The sequence below is a fragment of the Lynx rufus genome, unplaced genomic scaffold, assembly GCF_022079265.1.
Source record: "Lynx rufus isolate CCGP_SWC_20201006 ecotype Redwood Valley unplaced genomic scaffold, mLynRuf1.p SCAF_19, whole genome shotgun sequence".
NCBI classification, from domain to species: domain Eukaryota; kingdom Metazoa; phylum Chordata; class Mammalia; order Carnivora; family Felidae; genus Lynx; species Lynx rufus.
This window is the reverse complement of record NW_025814833.1, coordinates 27,243,550-27,258,600: the sequence shown is the minus strand read 5'-3', so window position 1 is coordinate 27,258,600 and position 15,051 is coordinate 27,243,550. Positions and strand designations below refer to the sequence as shown.

Sequence of the window (15,051 nt, the reverse complement as noted above, 5' to 3'; positions counted from 1 at the left end):
AAAAAGGAGCACGTGTCAACTATACCTCAATCCAAATTTTTTACAAAGTGCTTTTTTAAAATTTTTATTTATTTTTATTTTTTTCATGTTTATTATTTTTGAGAGAGACAGAGACCGAGAGCAAGCAGGGGAGGGGCAGAGAGAGAGGGAGACACAGAACCCGAAGCAGGCTCCAGGCTCCGAGCTGCCAGCACAGAGCCCCGCACGGGGCTCGAACTCACAGACCGCGAGATCATGACCTGAGCCGGAGTTGGTCGCTAAACCGACTGAGCCACCGAGGAGTCCCACAAAGTGCTTTGGCTGAGGGTCACATTGAGCTGAGAGCTGCTTTGGGGGTGTCTTTAGGAAGGAGTCAGAAGCATGGCAGAAGACATCAAGATCAAAATCAAGAGAGGCGCCTGGGTGGCTCAGTCGGTTAAGCATCAGACTCTTGATTGCGGCTCAGGTCACGACCTCACGCTTTGTGGAATCAGGCCCCGCATCAGGATCTGCGCTGGCAGCACGGAGCCTGCTTGGGATACTCTCTCTCCCCCCCCCCTCTCTGCCCCTCCCTTGCTTGCATGCACCTGTGCCTGTTCTCTCTCTCTCTCAAAATAGTATTAATAATAAATAAAATAAGCAAATAATAACATATTATTATATATAAATAATATACATCAATAACAATAAATAAACTTTAAAAAACGACCCAAATCAAGAACTACCAGATTACCCCTTTTGACAGCCGCTTCCCCACCCAGAACCAGACCAGGAAGTGCTGGCAGAACTCCCTGGACTTGCCCCACTGTGACAGGGCAATGACTGCCCAAAGGGATGCTATCTCTGCATGGGAGTGGTACCTGCGTGTGTTCAGGTCCCTCTGCCTCGCATCCTGGGTGTCAGTCAGCCTGGGATGACCGCGGGGCGGAAGGCACGTCCCGTGGGAAGATCTGAACCGGTTCCACCCCCGTCTCCTCTGCCCTCCATCCTTCTCCCAGGGCGGTGAAGGGGGACCTGGGCGCGTGGTCATCCCCACCCTGGGATCCTGAGTCATAGCTCAACTAACCATAAGTACTTGTTGGGAAAGTGTAAGACCGTGTATGTGTAAAAGAGCTGAATGGTCGGGCAAGAAGCCAGGGTGGAATTAGGACGTTGGCCAGGAAGAGGGACTTCAGGGTGATTGTTTTTTCAGTTTTGTTTTATGTTTTTAAACTGACCACCTTCTCTATGCCGGACAATGGAATGAGCTATTATACAAAATAGCCTCAAGCCCCTGTATGTGCTAAAATGTGTCTATATATTGCCCTTTATTATCCACACAGTTTCCCCAAAAAAGTGCTTTAACTATGCATGTGGCTTAAAATCAACCAGAAAAATGCTTCATACGAGTGGACTTTTTAAAGTATCAATGGCTTAACAATTACTGCAGGGCTAGATGATCAAAAGAATCCTCAGAAATGCGACAGGATCCTCAGCACTAGAGAGGACTTCTAGATCTTTTTCATACCAACTTGAATGAATAGCAGCACTTCTTGCTGATTCCTTTCTAACCTCCTAACCCCCTGTCTTGAAGTTTTATTTTCATAAACCTCTGTGCTCTTTTCCTCCATCCCATCCCAGAGCTCACAAGTAGAAATACTTCTTAGACCCACCTTTGAGGGGTTATTAAAGAATAGCTTATGCTATTGAATAAGCTTCCTCTGTCCCCAGCACTGCTGTAAGTCCTTTCTGTGTATCAACTCAGTTAAAAGGAGGTGACACAATGTAAGTGTCAGCTCTGGAGCCAGACCGTCTGAGTTTGTGCTTCAGCTCTACCACTTCCTACCTGTTGACCTTGGACAAGTTGGTTAACTTCTCTGTCCCTCAAATCCATCTGTAAAAGGGGCACGCTGCTGCTGCTGCTACATCCTACCTTAGGGGGTTGTAAGAAGATTAAGATAAATTAACATCTGTAAAGTACTTAGAACAGTGATGGCATCCACTGAATATTATGTATGTATGTGTATACGCACAGGCATACAATTGTAATATACGCATCTCTCTCTCCATAATAAAATCTATATGTATATAGAAACTTACAACTCTATCAAGAAGATACTCTTGGGGCACCTGGATGGCTCAAGTCAGTTGAGCATTGGACTCTTGATTTTGGCTCAGGTCAAGATTCCCGGGTCATGGGATTGACTTCCGTGTTGGTGGGCATTGCGCTGAGCGTGGAGTTGGCTTAAGATTCTCTCTTTTGCCCTCTGCCCCCTCCCCCCCTCAAAAAAAAAAAAAGATGCTCTTATTTTTTTTACAGATAAAAAAATTTTAGGGGAGCCTGGGTGGCTCAGTAAGTTAAGTGTCCAACTTCGGCTCAGGTCATGATCTCACAGCCTGTGAGTTTGAGCCCCGCGTGGCGCTCTGTGCTGACAGCTCAGAGCCTGGAGCCTATTTCGAATTCGGTGTCTCCGGCTCTCTCTGCCCCTCCTCCGCTCCCGCTCTGTTTCTCTCTTTCTCTCAAAAATAACCATTAAAAATAATTTTACAGATAAAAAAATGAAGGGTCAGGAAGGGCAAGTAGTTTTTTAAGGTCATGCAGCCTGCCCTCCTGACCACTACACAATACTGCTTCTGCTTTTGTTTTGTTTTAAATTAAAAAACTATTTATTTATTTATTTATTTATTTATTTATTTATTTATAAAGTAGTCTCCACACCCAATGTGGGGCTTGAATTCACAACCCTGAGATCAAGAGTTGCATGCTCTGTCGACTGAGCCAGCCAGGCGCCCCTTAAATAAACCTTTAAGTTAAAAAATAATTTTAACTTACAGAGATTTCTCATATACCTTACACCCAGCTTCCCCTGATGTTAACATCTTACATAACCACCTACATTTGTCACAAGAAATTAATGTTGATAATATGTTGCTGTTATTAAGTAAACCAGAGACGGCTAACTATTAATAGCTCTTAACTATAGATTTAATTTGGATTTCACCAGTTTCCCCACTAGTATCCTTTCCCTGTTCCAGCATCCAACTCGAGATGACACGTTGCGTTTAGCCACACTGCTTCTTTTTGTTTTTAATTCTAGTATAGTTGACGTAGAGTGTTACATTAGTTTCAGGTGTACAATATAGTGATTCAACAATACTATACGTTACTCAGTGTTCATGATGCACGTACTCTGAGAGCCATACTGCTGCTTTCCTTTAAAAGATTTTTTTATTTTTATTTTTTATTATCTTTTGTTTTTTACAGTTTATTTATTTTGAGAGTGCACGAGTGCAGGGGAGGGGCAGAGACGGGGAGAGAGAGAGAGAGAGAGAGAGAGAGGGAGAGAATCCCAAGCAGGCTCCACACTGTCAGTGAGGAGCCGGATGCGGAGCTTGAACTCACGAACCGTGAGATCATGACCTGAGCCGAAATCAAGAGGCTGTTGCTTAACTGACTGAGCCACCCGGGTGCCCCAAAGATGTGTAAGCAAGCTCTGTACCCAACACGGGGCTCAAACCCATAACCCCGAGATCAAGGGTTTTATGCTCTACTGACTGAGCCAGCCAGGTGGCCCAGTCATATTGCTTCTTAATACCTATTGAGCAAGTTTGCTGGGTCAGGCCCCATACTAGGTATTAGGGACAGAGAGATGAGTAAGAAACAGTTCCTGCCCCCAGGAAGCTCACAGACTGCTGGAGAGAGAGAGAGAGAAGCAAGGTCTTGGTTATAATAAAGGGTAGTCAGTGTGATTACACTTAAGCATGGAGGCTCGTGGGGGCACAGGCAAGAGGCACCTTATTCAGTCGGGGCCATCTAAGCTGAGACCCGAGGATGAGTAAGACTTAGCCGGGCAAGATCAGGGTGTGTGCGTGACTTGAGTGGAGGTCAGCACTGAAAACCATATTTGCGGTGGAGAAAACATCGTGTGCAAAGATCTAGAGGGGAGAGCATGAGTATGGCCATCTTTGGGACTGCTGCATCTCCCAAGATCTCACCTCTCAAACTCTGAAACTCCCATCTGGACCACAACCTTCTACACTGGCTGTGACCTTTTTTAGGCCTTCAGGTTCTTTCTATGCTTTGATGGTCCCCCCTCCCTCACACACACGGCCCCACTCTCTCAGCTGCACTCATGTCCCAAATGGCCTTATGTTCAGTCACATCAGGACTGAAGTCCCCTGGGCCAATCCCTGACCCTGGGAAAACCCCACACCTCCTACTTTCAATTAAAAGTCAGGCACTGGTTAATTTCGCTGTAACTTCCTCCTAATTTGGCCAAGCCTTGACTGTGTGAGATAGGACAGGACCTGAGCTTTGGAGTCGTGCAGACATGGGTTTGAATCCTAACTCTTCCACCTGCCATCTCTGTGGCCTTAGATAAGGTAGTCATCGTTTTATGAAATTTTTTAAAATTTGAGTGTAGTTGACACACACCGTTACGTTAGTTTCAGGTGTTCAACATAGTGATTCAACTTCTTTATACGTTATGTCATGGCTCCCCACGAGTAGAGCTACCTTCTGTCACCATACGATGCTATTACAATGCCGCTGACTATATTCTCTATGCTGTGCCTTTTATTCCCATGACTTACTCATCCCATAAGACGTTCACCATTTTAAATTTGTTTCCTCTTCTGTAAAATGGGAATGCTCACCTTATCCACTACCAAGACTGGTTGTGGAGATTAAAAATAATATAGGTGTACAAAAATTAGCCCAAAATGGATCGAGGACCTAAACGTAAGACCTCAAACAATCAAACTCTTAGAAGAAAACATGGGACAAAAGCTTCATTGGCAATGATTTCTTGGATATGACACCAAAGGCACAGGTAACAAAAGAGAAAAACAGACAAATTAGACTTCATGAAAATTTAAAATTTTAGTGCATCGAAAGAGTAAAAGAGAGCAAAAAGGCACAGAGTAAATTTATCCACCGAGTAAAAAGGGAACCCACAGAATGGGAGAAAATCTTTGAAGATCATATGTCTGATGTCCAGAATATATAGAGAACTTCTAAAACTCAACAACAAAAAACCTAGCAACACAACGCAAACATGGGCAAAGGACTTGAATAGATATTTCTCTAAAGAAAATATACAAATGGCCAATAAACACATGAAAAGATGCTCAACATCACTAGTCATTAGGGAAGTGCAAATCAAAACTGCAATGAAATCCACTTCCTGCCCGTTAGGATGGCTACTATTAAAAAAAACAATAACCCAGAAAATAACAAGTGTGGGTGAGGATGTAGAGAAAAGGGAACACTTGTGCATGTTGGTGGGCATGTGAAATATACAGCCACTGTGGAAAACGGCATGGGGGTTCCTCAAAAAATTAAAAATAGAATTACCATGTGATCCAGAAATTCCACTTCGGGGTATATACCCCAAATAGTGAAAGCAGGGCCTCGAAGAGATATTTGTACACTCATGCTCATAGCATTATTCACGATACCCAAATCATGGAAGCAACCCGAGGGTTCATCAATGGATGAATGGATAAGAAAATGTGGTTGTAAAGGGAAAAACCGAGTCCTCTTCTCCTGTGTCTGTTTTTTACTCTAACATGCCTATCACACTCACAACACTTCTAACACCAGATGTGTGGGGGTTTTCCCCTGCCAAGCAATTCTCTAACACAGGCTGGTTGTCCTACAATTTAACTCAATTCTGACCCTACCTACCAGGAAATAGCATCAGATCCCACAGCTTAAGGGCTCGGTCCAACGAAACTCTTCCCCCCACCCCCAAATTCAGATGCCAATTTTAACTAGTAGGTCCTTAGTTTACTCACACTTCTGTCCAACATGGCTATAAATAGAAGGTTCCCATGACTCCTTCCTGGGGTTTGATTAATTTGCTAGAGTAGCTCACAGAAGTCAGGGAAATAACTTACGTTTGCCAGTTTATTAAACAATATGGTGTACGATATGGATGAACAGTCAGATGAAGAGGTACGTGGGGTGAGGTCTGGGAGAGTTCTGAATGCAGGAGCTTCTGTCCCTGTGGAATTGGGTGCATCGCCCTCACAGTACTTGGATGTGTTCACCAACCTGGAAGCTCCCCAACCCCCCTAGTGTTGGGACTTTAAGGGAGGCTTCCTCACATAGGCACGATTGACCATTAACTCCATTTTCTCCCCTGGAGAAGTGAAAATTCCAAGCTTCTATTCATGGCTTGATCTTTCTGGTGATCAGCCCCCATCCAGAAGCCCACCCAAAATTGCCTCCCTTGGACAAAAGATACTCCTATCACCCAGGAAATTCCAGGGGATTCAGGAGCTCTGTGTCAGGAACCAGGGGCAGAGACCAATATTTAAATCACAGTGGCGTATGCATGCAATGGAATATTATTCAACCTTAAAAAGGAAGGAAATCCTGCCCTATGCTACAACGGATAGATCTTTTTTTAAATGTTTATTTATTTTTGAGAGAGAGAGAAAGAGAGCAAGCAGAGGGGAGGGGCAGAGAGAACGGGAGAGAGAGAATCCCAATCTGGCCCTGTGCCATCAGCACAGAGCCCGATGTGGGGCTTGAACCAACAAACTGCGAGATCATGCCCTGAGCCAAAACCAAAAGTTGGACGCTCAATCGCCTGAGCCACCCAGGCACCCCATCTGTGATGGATGAATCTTGAGGATGTTATACTAAGTGAAATAAGCCAGTCACAAAAACACACATACTGTATGATTCCGTGTACGTGAGGCACTCGGTAGTCAAATTCACAGAGGCAGAAAGTATCATGGTGGTTGCCAGGAGCTGCGGGGAGGGGAGAATGGGGAGTTATGGTTTCATGGGGACAGAGCTTCAGTCTGGGAAGATGAAAAAGTTGTGGAGATGTGGTGGCGATGGCTGCACAGGAATGCGAGTGTACTTCATGCTGCTGTATCGTGCACCTCAAAGTGGTTAAGATGGTCAATTTTACGTTACGTGTATTCTACCACGATAAAAAAACAAAAAATACATAGGCAAAGTTTTTTTTTTCTTTTTTAGGATTTTTAAAAACGTAATCTCTACACCCAACATGCACCTCGAACTCACAACCCCGAGATCAAGAGTCCCACCCCCTATGGACTGAGCCAGCCAGGCTCCCTGGCAACATTCTTACTATGGTGCCACGTAACGGGTGCTGAGTAATTGGTAGCTTCCTTTATTATCAACCGCTTGTGTTTATCACTAGGTGAATCTCCAGGGTTTTGTTTATAGGACCTACTCCAAACCTTTTCCCTTTCTTCAGCCTCCAATGCTCACTTTCTTCCCTTGCCTTCTCTGTTCTTGGGTCTCCTTTTACCTCTTTGACGGTCTCTTGCATTGCCTTTACTGGTTCTTCTTCCTTCTCTTATTTCCTAAATGTAGGTATGTCCTCAAGATCCCATGTTCAAAATTCTTCTTTTCCAGGGGCGCCTGGGTGGCTCAGTCGGTTAAGCATCCAACACTTGATTTTAGCTCAGGTTGTGATCTCATGGTTCGTGAGACCGAGCCCTGCGTCGGGCTCTGCGCTGACACTGTGGAGCCTGCTTGGGATTCTCTCTCTCTCCTTCTCTCTCTGCCCCTCCCCTGCTCTCCGTCTCAACATAAACAAAGAAACAAATTCCTCTTTTTCTTTTTTTTAAATTTTTTTTAACGTTTATTTATTTTTCTGACAGAGAGAGACAGAGCATGAATGGGGGAGGGTCAGAGAGAGAGGGAGACACAGAATCTGAAACAGGCTCCAGGCTCTGAGCGATCAGCACAGAGCCCGACGCGGGGCTTGAACTCACTGACCGCGAGATCATGACCTGAGCCGAAGTCAGACGCTTAACCGACTGAGCCACCCAGGTGCCCCTCCTCTTTTTCTATATTATCTCTCTTAGTAATTTTTTTTCAGGCTTATGTGAATGACAGTTTTTTGTTTGTTTGTTTGTTTGTTTTTTAAGTAAGCTCTGTGCCCAACATGGGGCTTGAAGTCATAACCCTGAGATCAAGAGTCACATGTTCTACTGACTGGGCCAGCCAGGTGCCCCTTATGTGAATCACTTCCAAATGTGTATCTCTGATCTCAACTTTACACTTGAGCTCCAGACCTGATTTCCAGACTCCTCACTGACCATCTTTACCTGGATGTTTTGAGGGCCCTGCACATCTATATGCTAATGTCTTCTCTTCCAGTTCTCCTTCCCACCCCACCTCAAACCTGTCCTTCTGACTATTTCAGTTGTTAATGGCCTCACCCTCTTCTCAGACCCTAGGTTTAAACTCTCAACATCTTATGGTTCTAAGAACTGTCACACAATCTCCACATTTCTGTTATCACTGCCGTCAACCAGTTTCCTACCTCGGCATCTCGCCATCCAGTAGAGGCAATCCATCCCTTTCTAGTGGGGAGGCTGTTTGAGTACCGTCCTATCCAGAGTACTCCCTTTTCCTGATAACAAGATTGCCGGGACATACAATTCAGAAATTTGCTTGATGAGCAAGGATTTAAAACAAAGGGAGGGGAATAGTCCTGACGGATATTTTATTCCAGCTATGATGAAGCCCAAGGAACTGTCCCTGCTCTGCAGCAAGTGGTACTTAGATTCAACCTTTCTCTCCCCCATGTGCTGTAAGACACGCACTGCCGAGCCATGCTCTTGGAATACTTTTTTTTTCAGTGCTGAGTTCTATTAAGAAACATTAATGCATGCGTTAACACCATTGGCTAAGTGACCGTATAGTTGACAGTCCCCTTCCATTATGAGTTGATTCAATGAGTGGGCATCTCAAAAAAGCAATCTGTTTTTTTAACGTTTATTTATTTATTTTTGAGAGAGAGCGAGAGAGCAAGGGAGGGACAGAAAGAAGGGGAGAGAGAGAATCCCAGGCAGGCTCCGAACTGTTAGCACAGAGCCCAATGTGGGGCTTGAATTCATGAACTGTGAGATCATGACCTGAGCCGAAATCCAGAGTTGGACACTTAACCAACTGAGCTACCCAGACGCCCCTTAAAAATGCGATCTTAATCCTAACCATAAATCCCATTTGGCCATTATACCCTAGGGAAGATTTGTACCTGTGTTCCAAAGACATTTACATGGGGCAAACTGCCCCAGACTGAAAACAATCCAAATATCTATCAGGAGCAGGATGGATGAATAAATTATGCCATATTCCATAAAATGGAATATCGACAACAAAGAGAATGACCTACACGTACACACAAGGTCACAAATAAATCTGAAAAACAATGTTGAATAAAGTAAGTCTGAGAACATATGCAATATAATTCCATTTCTATGGAGTTCAAAACCAGGCAAAACTAAGTAATATCATACTGGTTGGAGATAAATGCGTATGTGACAACAACTGTAAAGGTAAGCAAGGAATAATTAGCACAAAATTCAGGAGAGTTCTTGGAGCTTTTGAAGGTGGAGAGGAGCATAGTAGGCTGAGGAGGGGCTTCGAAGGCTTTAAAGGCATTGTTTTTTTTTTTTAATTTTTTTTTCAACGTTTATTTATTTTTGAGACAGAGAGAGACAGAGCATGAACGGGGGAGGGGCAGAGAGAGAGGGAGACACAGAGTCGGAAACAGGCTCCAGGCTCTGAGCCATCAGCCCAGAGCCCGACGCGGGGCTCGAACTCACGGACCGCGAGATCATGACCTGGCTGAAGTCAGACACTTAACCGACTGCGCCACCCAGGCGCCCCGAAAGGCATTGTTTTTTAATGCTGGATGGTGGGTCACAGGTTTTCATATCATTATTATTTAAACTGTGTATCTGCATTAAATACACTATTGTATGTACAATATACAATTTAAAAAATGTATTTAAAGTAACATTATTTCCAAGTTCTTTGAGATGAGAGGATGACCTTTCCTTTAGCGAGATAGCTCTATTTTTTTTAATGTTTATTTTTGAGAGAGTGCACATGAGCAGGGAAGGGGGCAGAGAGAGAGGGGGACAGAGGATCCAAAGCAGGCTCCGTGCCGATAGCAGAGAGCACCATGTGGGGCTCGGACCCACGAACCACGAGATCATGACCTGAGCCGAGATTGGATGAGGTTGGACGCTTAACCGACTGAGCCACCCGAGTGCCCCTAGCTAGATAGCTCTCGTCCACCTTCAAAACTCACTTCAAACCTCCTTCGGGAAGCCACCTCTGACTCCCCAGGTTTATTTAATGTGGAAAATTTCAAACATACACAAAAGTAAGGAAAATAATATAATGAGCCACCATGTAACCCCCCCCCCCCAGCTTCAACAGTTATCAACGTATAGCCAACCATGTTTCTTCTATACCCTGGCACACTCCCCTCCCCATCCTGGATCATTGGAAAGCAAACCTCAGCCATCCTATTACTTCATTTGTAAACACTTTGGTAAGAGTCTCTAAAAGATAAGGACCCAGGGCACCTGGGTGGCTCGGTTCGTTGAGCTTCCGACTTCCGCTCAGGTCGTGATCTTGGTAGTCGGTGAGTTTGAGCCCTGGCTCGGGCTTTCTGCTGTTAGCATGCAATCGGCTTTGGATCTGCTGTCCCCCACCCTCTGTCCCTCCCCTGCTCTCGCTCTACTCTCAAAAGAAAAATAAATAAATAAAACTCTAAAAAATTAAAACAATAAAAGATAAGGACCCTTTAAAAAGGGCCTAGGCGCCTGGGTGGCGCAGTCGGTTAAGCGTCCGACTTCAGCCAGGTCACGATCTCGCGGTCCGTGAGTTTGAGCCCCGCGTCGGGCTCTGGGCTGATGGCTCGGAGCCTGGAGCCTGTTTCGGATTCTGTGTCTCCCTCTCTCTCTGCCCCTCCCCCGTTCATGCTCTGTCTCTCTCTGTCCCAAAAATAAATAAAAACGTTGAAAAAAAAATTAAAAAAAAAATAAAAAAAATAAAAAGGGCCCAACCCCATTATCCACTTAAATTTGACAGACTCCTTAATATTAAATATCCAGATAGTGTTTAATTTTCCCATGTCCTATAGCTTTTGATTTGTTCAATTCAGGATCTAAACAAATTTCACACATCACAGTTGGTTGTTATGTTTTTTAAGTCTCTTTGAATCTAATGTTCTCCCACCCTCTTTGTTTTTCTTGCAATTTATTCGCTGAGGAAAACCACATCTGGTCAATTTACTACATTCTGTATCTCTGGCTGATTCACCTGTCCTCCACTCATTTCCAAACCTCTCTACCTTTCCCTTTCCCGCCATTTTCTATTTCCACCTATACATTTTTTTGGAGGGTAGATAGAACGGATGCCAAGAGCATAGAATGGAGGGAAGGGTCACCCCTGTGCAGACCTCTACCCTAGCACTCCATACACTTGACTGGAATCATGAGGGGTTTTTTGTCTGTCTCCCTCCAGCGCACCTCTTGGGGCTCAATACTGTCTCTTAGTTGATTTTTTATCCTCTGCTTTAGACAGAATTTTACACATAGTAGGTGCCAAAGAAATGTTTATTGAAAGGATGAATAATATTGCTCTCTTGTACTGCTTATGTGCTAAACCCTCTTTTCCAACTTTGCAGTAAGATTAAGACTTTGTAGAAACTTTGATTTCAACCCCCTGGGGTAAGGTATTATGCAAAATTCTTTTGATAGTTACTTTTCTTGATAAGTGTGACAAATTTCATTGTGAAGAGTGCTTTGTTTATTGTACTTTCCTTTCTTGCCCATTTCCTGAAACACCGTGGTCTTGATAAGCTTGTTTGAAAGTAAGCACAAAAGTTCCCTGCTCTGTAACTTGATTGGGGGGGGGTCCCAGAAGCCTTGGCCTCAGGGGGAATTGTGGGTTAACGGCTTCTGAGTAATGCATTACTCACCACAGCTTCTTAGAAACTTCTGAAGCAAATTATTACTTTCTGAGATATCTTTGCTCTGTTCTTTGAATTCTACGGGTCATCCCCTCTTGTAGATTTTCCTCCTTTACTATATGAAAAACAATGTCTCCGAGAAAGCTAGGAACAAACTTCCTTTTCTGCACTCACTCTAGTATTTTCTCTTGATTTACAGTTGAGGCGTATGCAGTCCCCAGTGTACGTGGCTAAACCTCCGTTCTGTTAGCTCTGTAACAGGTGCTTGAACCCATACTTATGATCTGTTTTACCTCATCACAAATACAAAATGTACTAACACCACCAAATAAGAAAACTTTCCTATATGCTATTGGATTTGATAATATTGTACTCCTTATCCGTCTAATCCTGTGAAAACCCCTGATGTCCTTAGAATTGTTTTAGAAATACTCCCCGTCTTCCTAATTCCAGGAAATGAATGTGGTTCATGGGACTTGCGATATTATTTTTATAAAATTGCTATGAACTGGCTGAATAATTCAAAATTCAACTGAACTAATCTAGCTGTAGCTCTGAATGTATAGGGTTTATGGAATTATGTTTGAAATGGTAGGTGATGAAGTCCCTTCCTCGGTATTTTTTTAATGCAGCACTTAGATAATGGTGAATTAAGATTTCCTGGAGAGCCAATTTTAAGCCATCAACCGACAGTGAAGGATGAACAAAGACTGGATGACATATTGAAATTATACCTGGCACATAAACTTGTATCAAACGCTTCTAATCTGGCAAACGATGCCATGAGTGATGGCAAATGCAATCAAATAGAAACCTAGATCAATTATCTTAGAAAGATTGAAGTCAGCAGATAAAAATGGGACCATGGAGTCTTCTGAATTAACTAGCACCGAGAACATGAATCGGTCTTTCATCTTTTATTATTTCATCCTTTTCCTTTGAAGTAAACTTAAAAATAATCTTTTCGCCAACTCCTCAAAATGAAATATTCACTATATCACTCTTACTCCTTATTAAAAACTGGTATTAGTGTGCCTTTATACTGAAGACATCAAAGAAACTATGGAGTGTGCTCATATAAACATAAGGAAGCCTGAAGTATATTGCTTATTTTTCTATGGAATAAATGCAAAATCATGATACTTCCTTGTGCATTTACTGGAGTCTACTTGGATTTTCTGAGAGAAACTTCCCTTTCTCTTTTGATTCAGTCCTCGTTGAATGGATGAAACATGTGGTAATTTGTTTCTAGCATCTTGAGATCAGCCCTGCTTTTCATCCATGATAATACCCATCAAGCAGAGTACCGTACTATTTTAGTTTTTCCAATGGGCTTGGATTTTAATAGGTTTATTCCATTGCTAAGTAGTATCAAACTCTTCTATATATAATTGTGTGAGTACATCTGGATGTCATCTAGTCATTCCACATTTAAAAGTGTCTGAACATATCTTGTTACATGTTGTAAACACCATTGATGGCCTGCCACTACCCCCTTTTCCATGGTAACAGAACCCCAATTTGTGCTGGTATGAGGCATCATGGGTTTTAAGAGAGACTGAGTCCCTTCCCAGCCCCCGTCCTTAACCTGGCTAAACCAGCCTTGGTAGTTTTTTTTTTTTTTTTAATTAACACTTTATTTTTTATTTTATCTTAGTTTTTAAAATGATTTTTTATGTTTCTTTATTTATTTTGAGGGAGACAGGGGGCACACGAGCCGGGGAGGGGCAGTGAGAGAGAGAGAGGGAGAGAGAATCCCAAGCAGGCTCCACCGGGTCAGCGCAGAGCTTGAACTCATGAAACTGTGAGATCGTGACCCGAGCCGAAATCAAGAGTCAGTTGCTTCACCGACCGAGCCACCCAGGCACCCCCAAAACTTTATGGTTTAGAGCAGATTTAGATTCACAGCAAAATTGAGGAGAAAGGAAGAGATTTTCCATATGCCTCTCATCACCACACATGCACAGCCTCCCCCATTATCAACAAACCCCCCAGAGCGGCACATTTGTTGCAGTCGGTGAACTTACGTCATTGCCTCATCATCACCCAAAGTCCATAGTTTACGTGAATCTTCACTCTTGGTGGTGTGCCTTCTATGGGTTTGGACAAATGCATAATGACATGTATTCACTGTCATGGCATCATGTAGAGTATTTTCACTGCCCTAAAAATCCTCTGTACTCTGCCTATTCATCCCTCCCTGTCCCCCTGGAAACCAGTGATCATTCTGCTGTCTCCATAGTTTTCCCCTTTCCAGGATGTCATATAGTCGGAATCGTACTGTAAGTATCCTATTAAGATTGCTTCTTTCACTTAGTAATATGCGTTTAAGGTTCTCCCATGTCTTTTCATGGCTTCGATAGCTCATTTATTTTTTTTCAATTAATTAATTTATTTTGAGAGAGACAGAGTGTGAATGGGGGTGAGGCAGAGAGTGAGGGAGAGAGAGAAAGAACCCCAAGCGGACTCCATGTTGCCAGTGCAGGGCCCGACACAGGGCTCAAAGTCATGAAACTGTGAGATCATGACCTGAGCCAAACCCGAGGGTCAGACCCTTAATCGACTGAGCCACCCAGGCACCCCATAGCTCATTTCTTTTTAGTGCTACATAATATTCCATTTGTATGAACCACACTTTATCCATTCACCTACTGAAGGACATCCTGGTTACTTCCGGGTTTTGGCAATTATGAGTAAAGCTGTTATAAACTTCATGTGCAGGTTTTTGTGTGGACGTAAGTTTTAAGGTCCTTTGGGTAAGCACCAAGAGAAGTGACTGCTGGGTCATATGGCCAGAGTATGTTTAGTTTTGTGAGAAACCGCCATAATGTCTTCCAAAGTGGCTGTACCATTTTGCAGTCCCATTAGCAGTGAATGAAAATTCCTCCATATGCTCACCAGCATTTGGTGGTGTCACGGTTCGGGATTTTGGCCATCCTAATTGGGATCTAGTGGTATCTCGTTGCTGGTTTTTTTTTTCTTTTAATTTTTTTAACGTCTATTTATTTTTGAGAGAGAGAGAGACAGAGCGTGAGCGGAGGAGGGGCAGAGAGAGGGGGAGGCACGGAATCCGAAGCAGGCTCCCGGCTCCGAGCCGTCAGCCCAGAGCCCGACGCGGGGCTCGAACTCACGGACCGTGAGATCATGACCTGGGCCGAAGTCGGACGCTCAACCGACAGAGCCACCCAGGCGCCCTGCTCGTTGCTGTTTTAATTTGCATTGCCCTTGTGATACGGTGTGAAGCATCTTTTCCTATGCTTATTTTCCATCTATGTATCTTCTTTGCTGAGCTGTCTGTTAAGGTCTTTGGCTTATTTTTCAATCA

At 43.6% G+C, this 15,051-nt stretch overlaps 1 protein-coding gene across 1 annotated transcript; it reads left to right on the top strand.

Moving 5' to 3' along the window:
* Positions 1-360: 360 nt before the first annotated feature.
* On the top strand, positions 361-896 carry LOC124513787 (cytochrome c oxidase subunit 6B1-like). Its single transcript, XM_047081789.1, has 2 exons — positions 361-402; positions 699-896. The coding sequence occupies exons 1-2, from the start codon at positions 361-363 to the stop codon at positions 894-896; spliced, it is 240 nt and encodes a 79-aa protein (XP_046937745.1).
* Positions 897-15,051: the final 14,155 nt, after the last annotated feature.